Source organism: Sus scrofa, chromosome 14 (assembly GCF_000003025.6).
Source record: "Sus scrofa isolate TJ Tabasco breed Duroc chromosome 14, Sscrofa11.1, whole genome shotgun sequence".
Classification (NCBI taxonomy): Eukaryota; Metazoa; Chordata; class Mammalia; order Artiodactyla; family Suidae; genus Sus; species Sus scrofa.
The window spans coordinates 101,561,669-101,585,438 of record NC_010456.5 but is presented as its reverse complement, the minus strand read 5'-3'; the positions used below and the strand labels follow the sequence as shown (position 1 = coordinate 101,585,438).

The window sequence follows — 23,770 nt, the reverse complement described above, 5'->3', positions numbered from 1 at the left end:
ACAGAGTTTATATATTACAACTAAGCTTAATAATAATAATGTTTGTTTGTTGAATCCACTTAATATTTGAGTATTTACCTCCTCCATCTCATTACTCTTCCTCTTCCGGGCCTTGGGAATCTTAACCGTCACGGGTGTGGTACAACCCGGGTGTTTCACGGCCATTTTGTTTGGCTGTAAAGGTGTAAACTGAATCTCTAACTCAGGCTTTGGAAATCGACTAGTTCGGTTATTTTCTGTTGACACTTCACAAGAGTCAAGGACTACAGATCCATCCTACAACAGAATTCAAAAGGAAAACAAACCTTATTTGCAGAACATGAATTTCTAAATTGCCAAAAATTCTCTCAGGAGCCTATTAAAGACAATGAGTTGGAAAAGATTAAGTTTGCTGGGTCAAATTCATCACAGCAAAGACAGAAAGACTGAGATATCTATCTTCTCCAGGTTTATACATGGTATGTTAAAACTGAGAGAAACTTTAGAGATCAGTATTTCCCAAACTTGCACCATCATAGGAATTAATCTAGACAAACTGTTTAAAAGATTACAAACCTACTAAATCAGAAATCTCAAAGGAGAGAAGCTAGGATTTTTAATGAGAACCTAGTTATGCTAAACTAACGTTTGATGCAAATTCTTTTTTTTGTAATGGCCATCATCCGTGGCATAAGGAAGTTCCTGGGCCAGGGATTGAATCTGAGCCACAGCTGTGGCCTGAGCCACAGTTATAGTAATGCCAGATCCTTTGACCCAGTACACTAGGCTGGGGATCAAATCCATACCTCCACAGCAACCTGAGCCTCTGCAGTCAGATTCCTAACCCACTGCATCAGAGTGGAGCACTGCAAATTCTTTACTACTCTTCTCATTGAGAGATGAAATCTCATTCCCCTTCCTTGAATATAAGCTGGCCTTAATGCCTTCCAAGTTCAATAGCATGGAGTGGAAGTAACATGACTCTTCTGAAACTTGATTGAAGAAGCCTTGTAGGAATGGCTTGTGTTATTTCCCCAGATTAAAAACGCCCTTCCTCTTCTCATTCTCTACTTGGAAAACTCCTGTTCGCCCTCAGATCCCAGTATGATGTCATCTTCTCTAATCCATGTCCACAAAACCACTCCGGCAAAATTCATTCTTTCTTCCTCAGTCAGTGTTCCTTCTTAGTACTCTCTTAATAACACTTTGTCCGTAGGTCAAACAAGGTAGGCATTAAACAGCTGTCTTACTAGATTTCTTACTCCTTGAGGATGGTGATTGTGACTTTATCCTCAATGCTCAGTAAGATCCCCAACAAAGAAATGTTCCAAATAAATGCAGGTTTCTTTAATTTTTGCTTTTTAGGGCAGTACCCATAGCATATGGAGGTTCCCAGGCTAGGGGTTGAATTGGAGCTACAGCTGCTGGCCTACACCACAGCCACAGCAACATTAGATCCAAGTTGCATCTGCAACCTACACCACAGCTCACAGAAACGCTAGATCCTTTAACCCACTGAGCAGGCCAAAGATTGAACCCGCAACCTCACAGTTTCTAGTCGGATTCGTTTCTGCTGCGCCATGAAGGGAACTCCATAAATGCGTTTTTAAAATAGGTATTTTAAGATTTTATTTTTGAAAAGTGACACAGAATTTTTATCTATTTCATATGCAATCTGAGAAACTCTATGTTATCCAACAGAGTCACAGAACTCCAAGCCCACCACAAATTAAGGAAATTCATTATGAGTTATTGGAATTTGGTGATAGTTATTTTTATTTTTTTTATAAATTCATTTGTACCATTTTTTTGGATTCCACATATATGTGATTTAATACGATGTTCTTCTTTGTCTGACTTACTTCTCTTAGTACCTACTTAATTTTTTTGGCTGAACCCACAGCATGTTCCTGGGCCAGAGATCAAACCCACACCACAGCAGCAACCCAAGCCAGAGCAGTGACAATGCAAGATCCTTAACCAGTTGTGCAATAAGGGAGCTGGTGACAAAGTTATTAAAAGGGTAAAATTTCCAAAAAAAAAAAAAAAAATACTATTTACTAGAATGCTTACTAAAGGGACCACTTATGAGAGAAAATAGTCAACACATATTTACCTTTTGTGGATTTTTTTTTTTTTTTTTTGGTTTTTTAGGGCCACATTTGCAGCATGTGAAGGTTCCCGGGTTAGGGGTCAAATCTGAGCTGTAGCTGCCAGCCTGCGCCAGAGCCACAGCAACACCAGATCCCAGCTGCATCTGTGACCTACACCACAGCTAATGGCAACACCAGATCCTTAACCCACTGAGCAAGGCCAGGGAGCAAACCTACATCCTGATGGATCCTAGTCAAATTCGTTTCTGCCGCACCATGATGGGAACTCCAGGATTTCCTATTTCTGATGATCATTTTTTTTTTTTTTCAGGTTTGAGAGTTTAATATACCTTTGGGTTTACACAGTGCAACAGGGGTGGAGACAGGGTACAGAGGGCTCCTGGGCTGCTTCCCAGCAGAAGAGGGAGGTGTTGCTGGCTGCCACACCTGCCATGTGCTCCTGGTGTGGGTGATCAAATTTGCTTTATTAAAAAACCTGTTGTTTAAGATCAGTATCATTTTGAGAGGAGATTAATATCATTTGGGGATCAAAATTCCTCAAAAGAACTGCATCTCCCTTCAAAAACTTTTAGTTTTCCTTCCCAAAGCCAATAGCAAACACATGTAATTGTATAGCAAGGCATCTATAACAACCGATTAAATTGTACTTGCAAGTGTTATTTAATAATTAATGGTCACTGATAAAGAGGGATAAAAAGTGGACTGTGTTATCAAATACCCACCTCTACTTCATTCCTGGAAATTTCCAAACTTGTTGATTGAGGTTCAGTTTCAACCTTGCCAGGATCCACTGAACTCATAGGTCTGGGCTGGACATCCATGGTTTGTTTTTCCTAAAGTAGGGAAACATTAGAGCAATAAACCACTGTAACTGAAAATGCATTAAAGTACTTCACCTAAAGAATATAAAATCAAGATTTTGGTGGATTAAATAGTGGAAGTAATAAGACTTCGTCAATGACCAACTCTCCTTCCTCCTCTCTTTCATCCTCAGAGACTTAGGAAAGGCTGGGTAACTTCCAAGCCTCTTCTGAGTCTGATCTAAAGCGAAATTTGAAAGATTATTTTCAACTTTAAGGTCTTTTACACATATTCTCTCATGTTACTTTCTCTGCAATTCTGAGTTAGATTTGGCAAGAATCATCATTTCTACTTTTCAGATGAGGAAAGAGAGACGTAGAGATGTTAAATGACATGACCCTGGTCTGTACTGAGTTAGACTTTGAACCCCTAAAATCACTTTGATAACACAATTTTGAAAAATTAGAGGCGTCTTAGGAATGTAACTATATCATTAGAACAGAAACAACCATACTGATAACTAGACCTTCTCCTGCAGCACCCTCTTCATCCCACTTAATCAGTCATAGGGTATGTTCTATTCCTAAACCCTACTTGAGGGATCCAAAAAGAAATATCAGATTACATTCTTAAACTTATTAAATTCCAACATGGACCTTATCATTACCATCAAAATCAAAAGTCAAATGCATCTCTTATGTTACCTACCCATAACTGTCAAATGAAAAAAGATTCTACTGCATTCACAGTGGGGAAAGCAACTAGCATGTACTGACTTCTACCATGATAAAAACCGTGCTAACTGGTCTACAAACTCGTTCAACTAATTCTCACAATTCTATTAAGAAGACATCACCATCTCTGTTCTAAAGTTCAGAAATGTTAAGTAATTTTCCCAAAGGTCCCCAAACCACACAGACAGCAGCTAATACCTAGTTTCTCTAACTTTCTATTCTGTACAATTTATACATGTTAATACATCTTTTTTGAGCAAATAATCTTTCTCTTACAATCATGAATTCTTTTGATATAAGAGACAGATACACACATTTATTTTCCAATAGTCTGAAGGCTTTACAACAACAGATTTTAAAATCAGATCATTTACTCTGGAAAGACTATCTTCAGATGTACCCTGATTCAATTTACCTGGGAAATAGCTATCTGTGAAATGCAATACTCTCTTCATCCATGGTCCTGAGCCCCAAGGTAATATTACAAAAGTAACTCCTGAATGATTCATATCTCACCACTATTCTCAAAAACAATTTCTCTTTATCATAAATTTAGGATGGACTCAAGTATTTAAATATCACCAAGAGTTCAGGCTGAGTCACATTTCCACATATTAAAGCCAGAGACTAAATCACCAGTAGTTTATTTTCTAATTACTCTACCTGAGAGATAACGACCAAGATATTGGAGAAAGTACTATTTCTCAATTAGTCATTGATGAGTCAACTATCATAACTCTGAAAAACTCAAAATTCATGCCAAACATCCAAATAATCTTTTCAAACTATGACTTCCCACTGATCTACTTACATTTTTATTAAGAATAATCAAAGAATTTTTAAATTGTTCTATATTTTAAAAGGCAAAGAAAGAACAAGATTCTACTGACTGGAGTTCCCGTCGTGGCTCAGTGGTTAAAGAATCTGACTAGGAACCACGAGGTTGCAGGTTCGATCCCTGGCCTCGCTCAGTGGGTTAAGGATCCAGCGTTGCCTTGAGCTGTGGTGTATAGGTCGCAGACTCGGCTTGGATCTGGTGTTGCTGTGGCTCTGGCGTAGACCAGCAGCTACAGCTCCGATTGGACCCTTAGCCTGGGAACCTCCATATACTGTGGGAGCGGCCCTAGAAAAGGCAAAAAGACCAAAATAAATTAATAAATAAAGTGAGAAGAATCTTAAAAAAAAAAAAAAAGATTCTACTGACTGTTTTAGAAGCCTCTGATGTGATCTTTTTTAGTTGCTCAATTTCATTATCTTTCTGTGCGTTACTGGAGATCAGTGTTTTCAGCTGTATTTCTAAAGCTGCAACCAGTTGATCTCGTTCTTCTCGCCACTGTTGGAGGCTACCATCTTTCTTGGCCAGCTGTTCTTTAAGTATTTCCTAAACAGAATACAAAGAAAATGTTAAAGTAAACCTTTGTACATTTTGAATCTAATAATTTTTTGAAATTATTATAAATAACACAATAATAAGACCATGAACAAGGTAATAAATTATGTAGTCAAGAGAAAATATTTACTTATAAAACAAAATACATAATGTCTTTACATATCTTAAATGTCCACATACTGAATTTATCCTACCCCATAGCTCACTTTAAAAAAAAAAGAAAAAGAAAAAGAAAAAAAAAAGCTTATTGGACATTTCTTTCAATAAACGATCACAGCTTTTAAACTAATTCTAACATTTCCCTCAATATTTGCAAAATTAGATGGTAAAGTTATAATAAGACAAAACCAATAGCAACAAACAACAGGGAAATCAAAATTAAAAATACCATTTTCACTGGATTCAAATATCATGAAATAGTGGTAAATTAAAGAAAATATATGCAAGACCTAAACATGATAAACTACAAAACATTGCTGAAAGAAGTTAAAGAACACTTGGAGTTCCTGTTGGGGCATAGCAGAAATGAATCCAACTAGGAACCATGAGGTTGTGGGTTTGATCCCTGGCCTCGCTCAGTGGGTTATGGATCCAACGTTGCTGTGAGCTGTGGTGTAGGTTGCATACGCAGCTCAGATCTGGCACTGCTGTGGCTGTGGTGTAGGCCAGCAGCTGTGGCTCCAATTTGACCCTTAGCCTGGGAATCTCCATATGCAGCACAGGCGTAGCCCTAAAAAGTAAAAAAAAAAAAAGTTGTTAAAGAACACTTAAGTAAACAGAATCTGCGTTCAAGGACCAAAAAAGACTCAGTACTGTTAAAATGTCAGTTCTTCCAAATAGATCTACAGAATCAAAGCAACTTCAGTCAAAATCCAGGTAGACTTGGGTGGGCCTATAGAAATGGAAAAGCTGACTCTAAAGAGACTATGAAAATGCAAATGATATATAAGTCAAAATCATTTTGAAAATGAAGAACAAAGTAGGAGCAATCACACTATGGCATTACAAGCCTACTACAATAATAATCAAGACATTGTGGGGAGCTCCCTGATGGTCTAGTGGGTTAAGGATCTGGCGTTGTCATTGCTGTGGTGCAGGTTTGATGCCAGGCCTTGGAACTTCTGCATGCCACAGGTGCAGTCAAAAATAAAATAAAAAATAAAGGTTGTTCTTAAGCTTTACTAAAAGGAAAAAACAAAACAAAACAAAAAAACACAGCATGATATTGGTGTGAGGATACACAGGAATCAGAGAACAGAGGACAGGGTCCACAAATGTATGGTCAATTGACACCCCATAAAAATGCCAAAGAAATCCAGTGGAGGAAAGGACAGCCTTTTCAACAAAGGGTGATGGAATAACTGAATACCCAAACAAAAAAAAAAGAAAAAAATTTTAATCATAATCACATACCATAAAAAAAGTTAATCCTTGAACAACTGATTTATGATAAAAGTTACAGAGCAGTGGAAAATAATTTTTCAGTTAGTACTACTAGGTCAAATAGGAATCTACATTTACTATAATAACAACAGCCTTTACCCCTATCTCACTCCAACACAAAAACCAATTCTAGGAGGTAAGTATGAAAGGTAAAATCCAAAACATTTCAGGAAATAATGTAAGAGAACATCTTCACAAAGATTCATAATGGAAAAGATGGGGAAAATGAATTCAAATAACTCTAAGAACTTCTGTTTTAAAAAGATAAGTAAAAAGGTAAACCAAAGATTGAAAGAAAGTAATTGTAACACACTCCTAATCAGAAAGGATAGGGAACTCCTATAAATCAACAAAAAAAGACAGTCTAATACAGAATAAATAAGCAAGGGGACTTTCATAGGCAGAGCCAATAAACAAAAGATCCAACAATACTAGTTTGAGTATAAATGGGTACAACTATACTGAAAATCAGTCTGGCATTCTACTAGAGTTCCACATGTTTACCCTATCAACTAGCAATTCCATTCTTGACTATATATGCAACAGAAATGTATGCTCATGTGTACTAAGAGAAATATATAAAAATGTTTACAGGAGGAGTTCTCGTTGTGGTTCAGTGGGTTATGAACATGACTAGTATCCATGAAGACTCGAGTTTGATCCCTGGCCTCACTCAGTGAGTTAAGGATCTGGCACTGCCATGAGCTGTGGTGTAGGTTGCAGATGCAGCTCAGATCTGGTGTTGTTGCTGTGGTGCAGGCCTGCAGCTGCAGCTCCGATTAGAGCCCTAGCCTGGGAACTTCCGTATGCTGCAGGTGCAGCCCCAAAAAAGACAAATTAGAAAAAAAATGTTTATAGAAGAACTTACTCATGACAGCCCAAATCAGGAAACAATCCATATATCTTCAACTTTAAATTGAATAGCCTGGGGTATACTTATACAATGAAATATTCAGCAATGAAAATAGACTAACTCCAGCTACATTAAACAGTGTGGATGATTCTCAGAAACGTAATACTGAGTGAAAGAAGCCAGGAACAAAAAATTCAAAAATAAGCAAAATTAAAGTTTAACACTAAAAGAATAGTTATTACTATTGAGAAGAGGGGGCTTCTGGGATGCCGATATTGTTCTATTTCTTAAAAGTGGGTGGTACTAAAGTGGGCACTGGCGCTACAATAATTCATTGAGTTACATGTTTGTTTTGTTTACTTATTGTTATGTATGTAACAATTTTAAAAGCTAAAAAAAGTAAATAATTTCTTAAATATGGCAGACACATATCCAAGATAAGATTGTAAAGAAATACATGGGAGAAAAGAGAAAGCTAGCTTTTTCTAGGATTAAAAACTCAAAGAAGGGCGTTCCCATTGTGGCACAGTGGAGACGAATCCAATTAGGAACCATGAGGTTGTGGGTTTGATCCCTGGCCTCGCTCAGTGGGTTGGTTAAGGATCCAACGTTGCCGTGAGTTGTGGTGTAGGTCCCAGACGTAGCTTGGATCTGGTGTTGCTATGGTGTAGGCCGGCAGCTACAGCTCGATTTGACCCCTAGCCTGGGAACCTCCATATGCATGGGTGCGGCCCTAAAAAGCAAAAAACAAAATAAAACTCAATGGAGGTTTACTTATGACATTGCTTCCAGAGGTATACCACTGATTAGGAAAAGAGGGCCCAATCCTGGTTTGGAGCGGAAGTGACTATGATAGCCAACAGCTGTGATTCCACTTCTTGCCTTTTAATGTTCAGGAAGGTTGGATGGGCTATGGGACAGACAGATCCTGACAAAATCAGCTTATGGGTAGGAACAACATTGCGGCAGTCAAGAAGAGACTTAAGTTCTGAATCTAGACAGAGTAATTAGTTATTTTTCCAACTTGCAAAATGGACTGAAAAGTTAAAATAAGAACATAAATGGAACTTCAAGATTGGGATAGAAAAATCATCTTACAGACAAAATGCTTTAAAAAAAAAAAAAAAGGAATTCAGGCAACCATGTAGACACTATAAGAATCTAAGCCTCCTAGGAAAATATTTAATAAGCTAAAGAAAGCAGGCAGACTACAAAAGCTAAAGTATAAAACTGTTACTAACCATTTCATTTTGTTGCTTCAAACAATGCTCTCTGTCTTCAGCATATTTTTTCATCTCTTTGTTTCGTAGATCTTCGGCTTCTTTTGCTTGAGTGATAAGCATCATTTTTTCTTCTAACCATTTTTTTCTATCAGCTTTATATTTCTGTTCAGATTCCTAAATGTATAAATAGGACAGGTAACCACCACATACTTAAAAAGCAGTTAATAAATTTGTACTTATAACATTTTCATAAATGTATCATTTTTCATTTCACCTCCTCAAAAACTTAAAAATAAGAGGTTTTTTTTCTTTTTCTTTTCTTTTTACAGCTGCACCTGGGGCATATTGAAATTCCCAGGGCTAGGGGTCGAATCAGAGCTGTACTTAAGCAGCCTACACCACAGCTGTGCCAGACCTGAGTCACATATGGGACCTATACCACCGCTTGTGGCAACACCAGATCTTGATTGAACCCGCATCCTCACAGACACTATATTGGGTTCTTAACCCACTGAGCTGCAATGGGAACTCTGAATTTTTCTTTAAATAATGACAAGATTAGAATTTGTTTCAGATTATAAAAAGAACACTGCTGGTTTGCCTTCCTAGACAGAATCTCGTTTATAAACTTTATTTTGATGTAAGGTCCATTTCACAATTTCCTTCATCAGTGAGCTTAAGAAGAAATAATTTAAATTTCTGAGGAAGTTCCTGTTGTGGATCAGTGGTGAAACCTGACTAGTAACCATGAGGACGCAGGTTCAATCCCTGGCCCAGCTTAGTGGGTAAAGGATCTGGCACTGCTATGAGCTGTGGTGTCGGCTGCAGACACAGCTCGCATCTGGCATGTTGCTGTGGCTGTGGCACAGGCCGGCAGCTGCAGCTCCAATTTGACCCCTGGCCTGGAAATTTCCATATGCTGTGGATGTGGCCCTTAAAAATTTTTTTTCTGAAAGAGTTACAGAGAACCAAGTCTTCTTAAATGCCAGATTATACATATGTTTGATTTATGGTGATTATTTCTAATTGTTTGGTTCCAAAAACAAAATTTTCCTGGGTATATAGGACTTCAAATAAAGAATTTATGCAACAGGACAAATATTTATTAGTTTTAAGGAATGCAGGTAACAGCTGGAGAGAAAATACACTTGGTAAATTTCCAAAAAAAAAAAAAAAAAGAGCTGCCATAGAGCCTTTGGGTTCAAAAACACGTAGTTTATATGTAGAAGTAAAACTTCATTTGAAACAAAAACAATAACATCACATTAACAACTATGTATTTAAAAATCCCACTGTTTGGAGTGTCTGTCGTGGTGCAGTGGTTAACAAATCTGCCTAAGAACCATGAGGTTGCGGGTTCGATCACCGCTCTTGCTCAGTAACAATCCGGCATTGCCGTGAGCTGTGGTGTAGGTCGCAGACGCGGCTCGGATTCCTCGTTGCTGTGGCTATGGCATAGGCCAGTGGCTATAGCTCCGATTAGACCCCCAGCCTGGGAATCTCCATATGCCATGGGAGCAGCCCTAGAAAAGACAAAAAGACACATAAAAAAAAAAAAAAAAAAAAATCCCACTGTTTAAAAAGCTTCTAAAGCCACTGTACTGGATAAATTATAGCAAGTCCATTCCAGGATTGCACAGTTTATTATCTAAGATATGTGATCATAACATTTTAGACCAATGTAAAATATATCAGTATCCTTAAAATGAACAGTCTCAATGTAGTTAATGTATTTTTTTCATAATTAATGGAGTATTTACTTTGTTCCAGCTGCTTTGGGGTTTTGACAAGGGAAAGGATAAATTCTAAAGTATATAATTAACAGTTAGAAAAGAGAGAGTAGTATTTGTTCAGTATCTGATTATATACAGCCTGAATTTAAGAAAATAATTTAGATGCAGTCTTTTCAAAATCATTACTATATTTTCTTCAATTTCGAAACTGCAGTTATGAATGCAACTTCTTTTAAAATGTGCAAAATTGTATGTACTACCTGCTAAATCTCATTAAAAAAACATTTCCCCCATATGTTGTATTCTACACACAGTATATGAAAGCTGAACATGGAAAAAAAAATTAACACAAAACAGAATATCTTCTATGTAGTTGTATGGTTTCAAATGTATTCCAGTGTTCAGATATACAGTTCCATTCTTTTCCTACTTGATAATTAAATTTACAATAATCAAAATAATTTTCCTAATAGTCATCTTCTCCATAGCAGTATTTCATGAGTTTGAAGTTCAGGAATAGAAAAATAGGTAAAAGACATAAAAAGTGATGACTAGGGGAGTTCCCGTCGTGGCGCAGTGGTTAACGAATCCGACTAGGAACCATGAGGTTGCGGGTTCGGTCCCTGCCCTTGCTCAGTGGGTTAACGATCCGGCGTTGCCATGAGCTGTGGTGTAGGTCGCAGACGCGGCTCAGATCCTGCGTTGCTGTGGCTCTGGCGTAGGCCGGTGGCTACAGCTCCGACTAGACCCCTAGCCTGGGAACCTCCATATGCCGCGGGAGCGGCCCAAGAAATAGCAGCAACAACAAGACAAAAAAAGACAAAAAAAAAAAAAAAGTGATGACTAGGAATTAAATACGTAAAATTTAAAATTGAAGACCCAATTACTGCATTTTATTGGGATTTAGTAATTTTCATCTTGGGAATTTCTTCATGTCATTTCAGTGAGTTCTGAAAAATTTTATCTACGTACTCATTTCCCAGATGTTACTTCACCCATATGTAAATTAATTATAAAATACTTGCTCAATTCTTCTCTTTTGAGAAATATAACAAATATATAGATACACATATACACACACATATAAAATTCATACCTGTAACTCATCTTGAAGCTTACTAAGCTTTATATTAAGTATATCTGTGTTATCCTCAAGTTCTTTATTTGACCTTTCATTGCTTTTGGTTTCCAGATCTTTGCATTTTTCCTTCCATTTTTCCAATTCTGATTTAAAAACATAAAATTATTTTTAAAAGCACATATAAAAGTTATACCATGTAGAGATATGTGTGGTATGGGATACAGACAAGAAACAGTAGAGCCCAGAAGCAGAAGTACATTTACCAAGATAGAACTGAGATTATTCTAAGAGCTTACCAAATTCTTAGAGAATACTACAGCAATTTCTCAATAACCCACTCAATAGTGTTGAGTATACAGTATAAATGCATGCAAATATGTAAGAAACTTCATGTTCTCAAAAATTAAAAAAAAAAAATAAAATAAAAACCACTGATGGTATTCTGCAGTCAAAGATTCTATCCCAGAGCTATATCCTCAACTGAGGGTATTCTGAGGTATAGAATCAGAGTATTTATTGAAATAAACATATAAGATGAAACCAATCACTGTACAGAGGTGAAACACAACTGAAAGTTTATTCTTAACATCTGGAGAACACTGTAAGCTATCATACAGTTATCATACAGTTATCACTGTAAGCTATCATACAGTTTATGCCTTCTTTATTTACATATAATTTAACGCAGAACAATCCATCACAGTGACAAGTGATGGAATATTCCAAAAACATACCAAATACATTTTCATTATAAATTATATAAATATTAAAGCACTTTTAAAAGGAAAGAAATCTTGGAAAATAAAGAAAATGGAAGAGTACGCTTCGAGATACTTAAGCAACTTGTTTTACCTGTTGCCAGTCTTTCAGCTTCCTCTAATTTAGCCTCAAGCACTTGATCTTGTTCTACCTGAGTTTGTTCTTGCTCTTCTAGAGTCATTCGCATGTCTTCAATTATTTTCTCTTTAACACTGAGATCTAAGAATTTGGAAAGAACATTTTAGAAATTACTAACATCTTCATGTAGATACGCAAATTTCCTTGAGTTTCTTCTAAAATTAAAATACACTTTTACTGGACTTCTCTTGTGATACAGTGAGTTAAGGATCCAGAGTTATCACTGCAGTAGCTTGTTTCATTGCTGTGGCGTAGGTTTGATCCCCGGCCCAGGAACTTCCACACACTGCAGGCATGGACAAAAACATTATACACTTTCATTAACTATAATAGAATATGAGTTCCACATAGAAACTCTGCCTTGTTCACTGCTATACTTTCAATTCCTAGCACAGTAATGGCATATACAAAGGATCAAATCACTGATGCATAGATGGATGCTTGGGTGACTGCAAAAACAAGTGAATTGAAAAGAACTCTTCAGATAAAATTAAGAACTCTCCAATTTAATTAAACTGTTAATAAAAATAATAAAACTATTACTTTACTGTTCTTCACTTTATTGCGTTCTGTATATATTGTGTTTTTTACAAACTGAACATCTGTGGCAACCCTCAACAAGCAAGTCTATCAGCATCGTTTTCCCAACAGCACTGTACACTATTAAAAATATAAACTAGTATAATGACTTTGGGGAGCAGTTTAGCAATATTCATCAAAATTTTAAATACATCATTTGTGCCAACAAGTATACTGCTAGAAACTTCTTGTAAAAATATATTTACATGTGTACACAAAGATTTTCGTATTAAATATATATAGGGTAATGTTTACAACAACTAAAAAATAATGTTTGAAATAACCAAAAAATGTCTTTTCATCAAAAGAGGTCATATCACTGCAGAGTAGTTATGAGATACGCTGAGTATTAGTTTTCTTAGATATGATATTGCATTACACAAGACAATGTTTTTATCATACAAATTTTGTGAGAAAGCACTTAAGCATAAAGTACTATTGATGCCTGTAAAATTCCTTTTAAGTGGCTCAGTATAATGTATACATATGAAAGAGAGAAATAAATGCAAATATAAAAAATTTTAAATTCAAAATTTTTAAATAAAAAATAAAATATTAAAAATGCAAAATATTTAAAAATACTGAATCTAACAAAAGGTATTTAGGTGTTCTTAATGTTATCTTTTGAATCCAAATTTCAATTAAAATTTGAGAAAAACAATGAAGCTGTAATAACTCAGAGCAGTTGAAATTATACATTAAGTCCTTCTATTGTACTTTGAAATTATATTTTATTTATGATCATTATTATGTCTTTGAGGAAATGAGGGACGCCATACCTTGTAATAGTATTCTCCTCTGTGAATATCAGAATTAGTTTTATCTCTTCTAATAAATTTTGTCACATTATTTAATGCTTTTTTTCAAGAGAATAAAATTTTCTTCTCTTGCTTAAAAAAAAGGTCATATTAAATATACAGTGACCTGAAAGTATCAAAAAAATGGGATACTGGGAGTTCCCGTCGTGGCTCAGGGGTTAACGAATCTGACTAGGAACCATGAGGTTGCGGGTTTGAGCCCTGCCCTTGCTCAGTGGGTTAAGGATCCGGCATTGCCATGAGCTGTGGTGGAGAATGCAGATGTGGCTTGGATCCCGCGTTGCTGTGGCCCTGGGGTAGGCCAGTGGCTATGGCTCCTATTCGACCCTTAGCCTGGGAACCTCCATATGCCATGGGAGCGGCCCAAGAAATGGCAAAAAAAAAGACCAAAAAAAAACCACAAAAAACAAAAAAATGGGATACTATGTAGGCTTTAAAAAGAAAGAGGTTAGGGAGTTCCCCTCATGGCTCAGCAGTAATAAACCCAACTAATATCCACGAGGACATGGGTTCAATCCCTGGCCTCACTCAGTGAGTTAAGGACCCAGCACTGCTGTGAGCTGTGCCTGTGGCCAGCAGCTGCAGTTTGGATTCAAAGTTCCTAACTGGGTAGCTTCCACATGCTGCAGGTGTGGCTCTAAAGAGACCAGGAAAAAAAAAAAAAAAAACGAAGAAGAAGGAGAGATAGATTTGCATGTGATTAAAGTAAAATTTCTCACAATTTCAATTGTTTTAGTGACTGCTTCTGGGGCTTTTTAGTGACTTCCTCTGTGGTCTTTGTGGTCTTTTTATTGGCCTTCTTCATCAGAGAAACAGAGGCAAAATGGCATAGGCAAGATTAGGGAACAAAACCAATTAGTCTACATAGAACAGAAAATTTGTACTGTATTAGGCTAGAAAAAGGTAGGCTAGAATGCCAAGCTTGAGGGTGAAATTCTATTATCTGGACAATATGAAATTACTGAAAACTGTTAGTAGGAAAAATGACACAATGAAAGAAGAGTTAAAAAATTAATCTATCTATATGGCAATACAAGAGAGTGAGTTTGACGTAAGGCATAGCAGCAATGGGACAGGACAAATATGAGTAGCCACTAGAAGTAAAAGAATTTAGGTACTGGATCTGAGCATGAGAGGAAATGGTATTATTTAAGGTCTAAACCAGGAGTGGCAAACATTTTCTGTGACGGGTCAGATAGTAACTATTTTAAGGTCTGTCACAACCATTTATCTCTGCTACTTTAATGTGAAAGCAGCCATAGACAATACGAAAGTATTCCTATGTTTCAATAAAGCTTTATTTACAAAATTGGGTAGTGAGCTGGATTTATCAGTGGGGTGCCACTTGCTAACCTCTGGTCTAAAAAATTCAAACAGCAGAGATTAGCAGTAGAAACTGAGATCAGGTTAAGATATTTTGGCAAGAAAGACATTCAGGTTCAGAATTTATTAAGACCCTAAAACCACTCCAGATAAGAAAACTACAGAACAGAATCCCTTAGGAATACAGATGCAAAAATCCTCAACAGAACACTAGCAAACTGAATTCAGCAATACATAAAAAGCATTAGACACCATGACCAAGTATGATTCAATCCAAGGAATTCAAGTTTGGTTCAACATATGAAAATCAATGCAATACACCATATTAATGGAACAAAGAAAAAACCCCATGACATTAGGTCCTAAATCCAATATGACTGGTGTCCTTGTAAGAAGAGGGAAATCTGGACAGAGAGAGACAGGGATAAGACCCAGACAACTCCAAGAGGAGAGGGCCATGTGAAGACACAGAGAACAGAATTGTGGGGGAAGAGGTGAATGGGGAGCGATTGCTATTGGATACAGGATTTCTTTCCAGAGTGATGAAAATGTTGTGGAATTACAGAGGTAGTGATTGTACAACCTTGTGAATATACTAAAATCCACGACACAGTACACTTTTAAAGGATAAATTTTATAGTCTGTAATCTCAATTTTTAAAAATTAACAAGATAGCTAAGAGAATGGGATTGAGTATTTAAATAGAAATGTCGGTAGAAGCCAAGGAAAGCCTGAAGAACTAAAAATGTACTTTTTTGTCAGATAATGTCTCATACAGTTAAAATCACAGGAGTTAATGAACTCTCAAGAGAGAAAACAAAGAGGAAAAGATGATGATGCCTCAGTCAGAGAATCTGTCAAAATGGCTGAGGCACATTCTAAGAGAAAGGCAGTAAGCAGCAGAATAAATCACAAAAGCTGAGGTCTGAGGTAAGAGTTTCAAAAAAGAGGAAGCGACATTACTTTTTTTTTTTTTGGTCTTTTTGCCTTTTCTAGGGCCACTCCCGCTGCATATGGAGATTCCCAGGCTGGGGATCCAATCGGAGCCATAGCCACTGGCCTACGCCAGAGCCACAGCAACGTGGGATCCAAGCCGAGTCTTCGACCCACACCACAGCTCACAGCAACGCTGGATCCTTAACCCACTGAGCAAGGGCAGGGACCGAACCCACAACCTCATGGTTCCTAGTCGGGTTCGTTAACCACTGCGCCATGACGGGAACTCTGACACGTTACTTTTATATTTAGAAAAAGTACACTCATACACAATAAATATTACTTAAAAAATGAAAATGAGGGAAAGAGACTAGACAGTAACATGAAAATAAAGAGGAAAGGAAAGGAAGGACTGTTAAAAGATTTGAAATCTTGCAAAGCTAAAAGATTTGAAAATATGTAGGTTACAAGTGATTTAGGAGTAAGAGCATAGAGTACATGAAGATTCGAGTACTCAAAATGGGTCTGTGCCACATTTTTCAGTATTTGGTAAAGAAAAAAAAATTATGACAGACACTATGTCCTGGTCCAAAGAATATTTTTCAGAATAGGTAAGATCTATTTACATCTCCCAACAGTGACAAAGAAGTCAAAATAAAGGGAAACTCTAAAAAGACTATGGAAGCAGGAGATGTTGCGAAACCATGGCCTAAAAAGGTAGGAACAAACAGGGCTATGAACAGAGATTTATTTTCATGTCCAACTTTACTGATCCAAGTAAATCCCATAAAAGTCCAAGTCATCTAAATAAGTAATAATCTGGCTTTCTTACCCATTCTCTTTAGTTGGCCAAGCACAAATAGTATGAGTTAGTGAAGAGAGTCTGAAACTTAAGAGTAAAACAGGGAGTTTCCGTCGTGGCTCAGTGGAAACGAATCTGACTGGTACCCATGAGGATGCAGATTCGATCCCTGGCCTTGCCCAGCGGGTTAAGGCTCTGGCATTGCCATGAGCTGTGGTGTAGGTGGCAGATGTGGCTCAGATCCTACACTGCTGTGGCAGTGTGTAGGCCAGCACCTACAGCTCCGATTCGACGCCTAGTCTGGGACCTCCATATGCCTCACCTGTGGCCCTAAAAAGACCAAAAAAAAAAAGTGAAACAGACATGAGTTCAAATCCCAGCTCTACCACTCACACAACTAAGAAGTTAAGGGGTGAGTCACAAGAAAGAGAGGAATCTGCATGCTTTTATGAGCAGAAATATGTATATATCATCTATAAAAGTAATTTTATAATATTTCAAATAAAAATTTGATATAATTTGAAGAAAATCAGCATATACAATTTGAATCTAAAATATTAAATTCTTTAAAGCTATTTTACTTGAAGTATGTTCTTTATATAATTTTGTCTAGAAAGCCATTCCTAGACATTGTGATCTTTATAATATTGACTTTATTTTTCACAAAATACTGGCCATTACCTAGAAATCAATGTTACTTTGACTGAGTATTTCTTAATGTTCTACTTCTTCAAGGATAAACTTTACGCTGGTAAGTTACTCTTTAGAATAAATGCTTTTCTCTTAAAGTTACATCTTATGTTGTCCTCATTTTCCTTTAGAATTTTCAAAGCAAAATGTTAAACCAACTGTTAATCTAACTATTTATTTTGCAGTCATTTTAGAACTTAAAGTTTTGTTTCTGACCTTTGCACACTCTTTCATACTGCTGTATAGCTTCTTCCACTTTCTGATTATTTAACTGCTCCTGCAAAATGAAAAAACATAAATTAAATGAAAATGTAACTTAACTGTACCCCAATATTTAATAGTGGGACTTAAAAAGAGGGTTTAGTATTAAGTTTGAAATCTATCTCCTACAAGGCTGACTAGTTTGTTTCACCTAAGAGAAAAGGGCAAGGTGAGAATTGTAATAAGACAAAATAAAACAATACCCCCCAAACTTTATACCTTTACCTCAAAAATGCCAAATCATTTTCTCTTTACTCAACATTTTAAGATAGCATGTATGTTCTTTTACATACCATAAGAAGAGTAAAGGGGGAAATGGGAGTTTGCTATTTACTTAACCAGGTGGAACAAAGAAAACTATAATAAATTCCCTATCAATAGACTCAAAATGCAGAAAATAATAAGGCCCCCACATCCCCTATATGTAGGAAGTAGCAAGGAAGTTTGAAAAGGACACAAGATTAATTTATGTACACTGAAACTCCTTCCAGCTGTTTCATGACAGGATTCCGAGATTTCAGGTTCTGTAGTGAGTATTCTAGAACTTACAAAGTGAGAAGACAGTGCTGAAGTCAGATGAGAGAGGAGTGATGGCTGGATTGCCTAACAGGTTAAAACTAGCATTGAAGGGGTTCTACCACCTGAGAGTTCCTAGAAAGTCATAATGAATCAAAGGTATTTTTAAGGCACAATAAGAAAAAAAATTTGTTTTCAAACATAGAATTATTGGCATCTCTGACCTACACCACAGCTCATAGCAAGACCATGCTAGATCCTTAATCCAGTGATTAGAGATGGGAATAAATTGGCAGAATAAAGTACTGGAGCTCAATTTCTCTCATAAAAACAACAAAATTACAACCAAATGCTGAACAACATTCAACTAAATGGACTGGAAATTTTCAAAAAACATATCCTACTCCAGAAGACAAAGAGGAAGGCCACATCAAAACAGTAGGAGGGGTGATAATATGATATAAGCAACCTCATACCCACCAGGAGGGCAGCCCAAACTAGAAAGTAACTATCACAGAGACTCACCTACAGGAGTGAGAGTTCTGAGCCCCATGTCAGGTCCCCACGCCTGGGGATCTGGCATTGGTAGAAAGAGCCCTGGAAGACCTGGCATTGAAAGCCAGAGGGGCTTGTGCACAGGAGCTCCATGGGACTGGGGAAAACAGAGACGCCAATCTTGAAAGGTGCACACAGGCTTTCATGTGCATCCCAGGGTAAAGCAGGGACTCCGTAGGAATCTGTGTGGGACCGGAATACAGTTCTTGGAGCAGCTCCTGGGAATATAGGGGGTGACTGTGGCTCGTTGTGGGGGAAGGACATAGGAGGCAAAGCTCTTGGGAATATTCGGCAGTATGTGTTCCTCTAGAGGTGGCCATTTTGGGAAAATCTGGTCCTGCCCAACAGCACTGAGAAGCCCTAGGCCAAACAATAACCCAGGTGGGATTACAGCCCTATCCATAAATAAACAGGCTGCCTAAAGACCCCACAGGCACACAGCTGCCTCTAATCTTACCCAGAGACAAAGCCCCACCACCAGAGAGATAAGAATCAGCTCCACCTACCAGTGGGCAGGCACTAGTCCCTCCCATCGGGAAGCCTACAGCAAGCCCCCACACCAACTTCAGCCACAAGGGGTGCAGACATCAGAAGAAAGGCTATAACTCTGTTGTCTGCAAAAAGGAGACCACACCAAAACCTATAAAAATGAAAAGGTAGAGAACCATAATTTAGATAAGGGAGCAAGAAAAACCCCCAGAAAAACAGCTAAGTGATCTGGAAATTGTCAGCCACCAGGAAAAAGACTTTAGACTGATGATGGTAAAGATGATGCAAGACATTGGAAATAAATTGGAGGCACAGACTGATAATTTATAGCAAACATCCAGCAAAGAAATAACAAGATTTAAAACTTAAGCAAGCAGAGATGCAAAATACAGTTACTGAAATAAGAAATTTATTTGAAGCAACCAAGAGCAGAATACAGGAAGCAGAAGAAGTAATAAGCAAGGTGGAGGTCAGACTAGAGGAAATGACTGATTTGGAAGAGAAAAAGAAAAAAGATTGAAAAGAAGTGAAGACAGTATAAGAGAACTCTGGGACAACATTAAACGCACCAACATTCGTATCATAGGGGTGCCAGAAGGAAAAGAGGGAGAGAAAGGGACAGAAAAAATATTCGAAGAGATAACAGCCGAAAACTTCCCTAACACAGAAAAGGAACCACTTACTCAAATTCAGGAAGTACAACGATTACCATGTAAAATAAACCCAAGGAGGAACACCCTAAGACACATTTTTTTTTTTTTTTTTTTTTTTTTGTCTTTTTGCTATTTTCTTGGGCCGCTTTCGCGGCATATGGAGGTTCCCAGGCTAGGGGTCGAATCGGAGCTGTAGCCACTGGCCTACACCAGAGCCACAGCAACGCGGGATCCGAGCCGCGTCTGCGACCTACACCACAGCTCACGGCAACGCCGGATCGTTAACCCACTGAGCAAGGGCAGGGACCAAACCCGCAACCTCATGGTTCCTAGTCGGATTCGTTAACCACTGCACCACAACGGGAACTCCTAAGACACATATTAATCAAACTGACCAAAATTAAAGACAAACAGGAAATATTGAAAGCAGCTAGGACTGATCACATTCAGGGCCACAAATCAAGCCTCAGTAACTTTAAGAAAATTGAAATCATTATCAAGCATCTTTTCCAACCACAATGCTGTATGACTAGAAATCAACAACAAGAAAAAAACTGCAAAAAAACAGAAACACATGGAGACTAAACAACATGTTACTAAACAACCAATGGATCACTGAAGAAATCAAAGAGGAAATTTAAAAATACGTAGAAGCAAATGACAAAAAAGATTCAACACTCCAAAACCTACGGGATACAGCAAAAGCTGTTTTCAGAGGGAATTTATAGCAATACAAGCCTACCTCAGGAAACAAGAAAAAGCTCAAGTAAACAACCTAACTTTACATCTAAAGCAGCTCGAGAGAGAACAGACAAGACCTAAAGTTAGCAGAAAGAAAGAAACTATAAAGATCAGAGTGAAATAAATGAGATAGAAACAAAGAAAACCATAGAAATTATTAATGAAACTAAAAGCTGGTTCTTTGAAAATATCAACAAAATTGATAAACCCTTAGCCAGACTTATCAAGAAGAAAAGAGAGAGGACTCAAGTCAATAAAATTAGAAATGAAAAAGGAGAAGTACAATGGACATCATGGAAATACAAACGATCATAAGAGACTACTACATGCAACTATATGCCAATAAAATGGATAACCTAGAAGAAATGGACAAATCCTTAGAAAAGTACAATCTTCCAAGACTAAACCAAGATGAAATAGAAAAGATGAATGGACCAGTCACAAGTACTGATGCTGAAACTGTGATTTAAAAACTCCCAACGATCAAAAGTCCAGGACTAGATGGCTTCACAGGTAAATTCTATCAAACATTCAGAGAAGAGCTAACACCTCTCCTTCTGAAACTATTTCAAAAAATTGCAGAGGAAGAAACACTCCTAAACTCATCCTATGAGGCCACCATCACCCTGATACCAAAACCAGACAAAGATACCTCAAAAAAAGAAAATTACAGGCCAATTTCACTGATGAACATAGATGCAAAAATCCTCAACAAAACACTAGCAATCCACATCCAACAATACATTAAAAGGATTGTACATCATGGTCAAGTGGGATTTATCCCAGGGATGAAAGGATTCTTCAATAATCGCAAACTAATCAGTGTGATACACCACATTAACAAACTGAAGAATAAAAACCATATGAGCCTCTCAATAGATGCAGAAAAAGCCTTTGACAAAATCCAACACCCACTTCTGATAAAAACTCATCAGAAAGTGGGCATAGATAGAACCTACCTCAACATAATAAAGGCCATCTATGACAAACCCACAGTGAACATCATTCTCAATGGTGAGAAGCTGAAAGAATTCTCGCTGAGATCAGGAACAAGACAAGGATGTCCACTCTCGCCACTACTATTCAACATAGTTTTGGAATTCCTGGCCATAGCAATCAGAGAAGAAAAAGAAATAAAAGGAGTATAAATTGAAGAGGAAGAAGTAAAGCTATCACTATTTGCAGATGACATGATAATACACCTAAAAAACCCTTAAGACGCTACCAGAAAACTGTTAGAGCTCATCCATGAATTTCGCAAAGTTGCAGGGTACAAAATTAATACACAGAAATTAACTGCATTTCTATATACTAAAAATGAAAGATCAGAAAGAGAAATTAGGGAAACAATCCCATTTACCACTGCATCCAAAAGAATAAAATACCTAGGAGTAAGCCTACCTAAAGAGACAAAAGACCTGTACTCTGAAAACTCTAAGATGCTGATGAAAGAAACCAATGATGACACCAACAGGTGGAAAGCCATACCATGCTCTTGGATTGGAAGAATCAATATTATCAAAATGACTATATGATCTACAGATTCAATGCAGTCTCTACCAAAATACCAAGGACATTTTTCACGGAACTAGAACAAAGTATTTTAAAGTTTGTTTGGAAGCACAAAAGCCCCAAAATAGGTAAAGCCATCCTGAGAAAGAAAAACGGAGCTGAAAGAATCAGGCTCCCTGACGTCAGACTATATAACAACGCTATAGTCATCAAAACTGTATGGTGTTGGCACAAAGACAGAAATATAGATCAGTGGAACAGGACAGAAAGCCCAGAATTAAACCCACACGCTTACAGTCAACTAATCGATAACAAAGGAGGCAAAAATACACAATGGAGAAAAGACAGTACCTTCAATAAGTGGTGCTGGGAAAACTGGACATCCATATGGAAAAGAATGAAATTAGAACACTCCGTAACACCATATACAAAAATAAACTCAAAATGGATTAAAGACCTAAATATAAGACCAGATATTAAAACTCCTAGAGGAAAACATAGGCCAAACACTCTCAGACATAAACCACAGCAACATCTTCTCAGATCCACCACTTAGAGTAAGGACAGTAAAAACAAAAATAAACAAATGGGACTTAATTAAACTTAAAAGTCCCTGCACAGCAAAGGAAACCCTAAATAAAATGAAAAGACAACCCACAGAATGGGAGAAAATATTTGCAAATGAAGTGACTGACAAGGAATTAATCTCTTAAAATTTATAAACATCTCCTATAGAAGTTCTCGTGATGGCGCAGCAGAAACAAACCCGACTAGGGGCCATGAGGTTGTGGGTTCCGTCCCTGGCCTTGCTCAGTGGGTTAAGGATCTGGCATTGCTGTGGCAGTGGTGTAGGCAGGCAGCTACAGCTCCGATTAGACCCCTAGCCTAGGAACCTCCATATGCCAAGGGTGCAGCCCTAAAAACACCTCCTGCAGCTCAAAACCAAAAAAAACAAACAACCCCATCAAAAAATGGGCAGAAGATCTAAACACACAATACTCCAAAGAAGATGTACAGATGGCCAAAAAACACACGAAAAGATTTTCAACATCATTAATTATTAGAGAAATGCAAATCAAAGTCACTATAAGGTACCACCTCACACCAGCCAGAATGGCCATTATCAAAAAGTCTACAAACAATAAATGCTGGAGAGGGTGTGGAGAAAAGGGAACCCTATTACACTGCTGGCAGGAATGTAAATTGGTACAACCACTGTGGAATACAGTATGGAAATGCCTCAGAAAACTAAAAATAGAACGATCCAGCATTCCCACTCCTGGGCATCTATCCAGAGGAAAACATGACTCGAAAAAATACATGTACTGCAATATTTACTGCTGCACTATATACAACAGCCAAGTCACAGAAACAACCTAAATGTCCATCAACAGAGGAGTGGATAAAGAAGATGTGGTACCTACACACAGTGGAATATTACTCAGCCATTAAAAGGAAAGAAATAACGGCATTTGCAGCAACATAGATGGACCTAGAAATTATCATAATAAATGAAGTCAGACAGTGAGACACCAACATTATATGCTGTCATTCACATGTGGAATCTAAAGAAAGGACACAATGAACTTCTTTGCAGAACAGAAACTGACTCACTGACTTTGAAAAACTTAGTTTTCAAAGGAGACA

The 23,770-nt window shown here is 37.4% G+C and overlaps 1 protein-coding gene across 14 annotated transcripts in view; it reads right to left on the bottom strand.

The window, feature by feature from the left end:
- KIF20B (kinesin family member 20B) overlaps window positions 1-23,770 on the bottom strand; it is an 82,019-nt gene that overhangs the window by 9,265 nt on the left and 48,984 nt on the right. For 13 of the 14 annotated variants that reach the window (XM_005671270.3, XM_021072615.1, XM_005671272.3 and 10 more), the window contains 7 exons: window positions 17,613-17,673; window positions 12,204-12,329; window positions 11,367-11,494; window positions 8,556-8,711; window positions 4,833-5,009; window positions 2,816-2,926; window positions 79-276 (listed from right to left, as the gene is read on the bottom strand). In XM_005671270.3, coding sequence (XP_005671327.1) covers window positions 79-276; window positions 2,816-2,926; window positions 4,833-5,009; window positions 8,556-8,711; window positions 11,367-11,494; window positions 12,204-12,329; window positions 17,613-17,673 — 957 coding nt within the window. The remainder of the gene's footprint in view (window positions 1-78; window positions 277-2,815; window positions 2,927-4,832; window positions 5,010-8,555; window positions 8,712-11,366; window positions 11,495-12,203; window positions 12,330-17,612; window positions 17,674-23,770) is intronic. The other variant, XM_021072618.1, reaches the window with a different exon arrangement.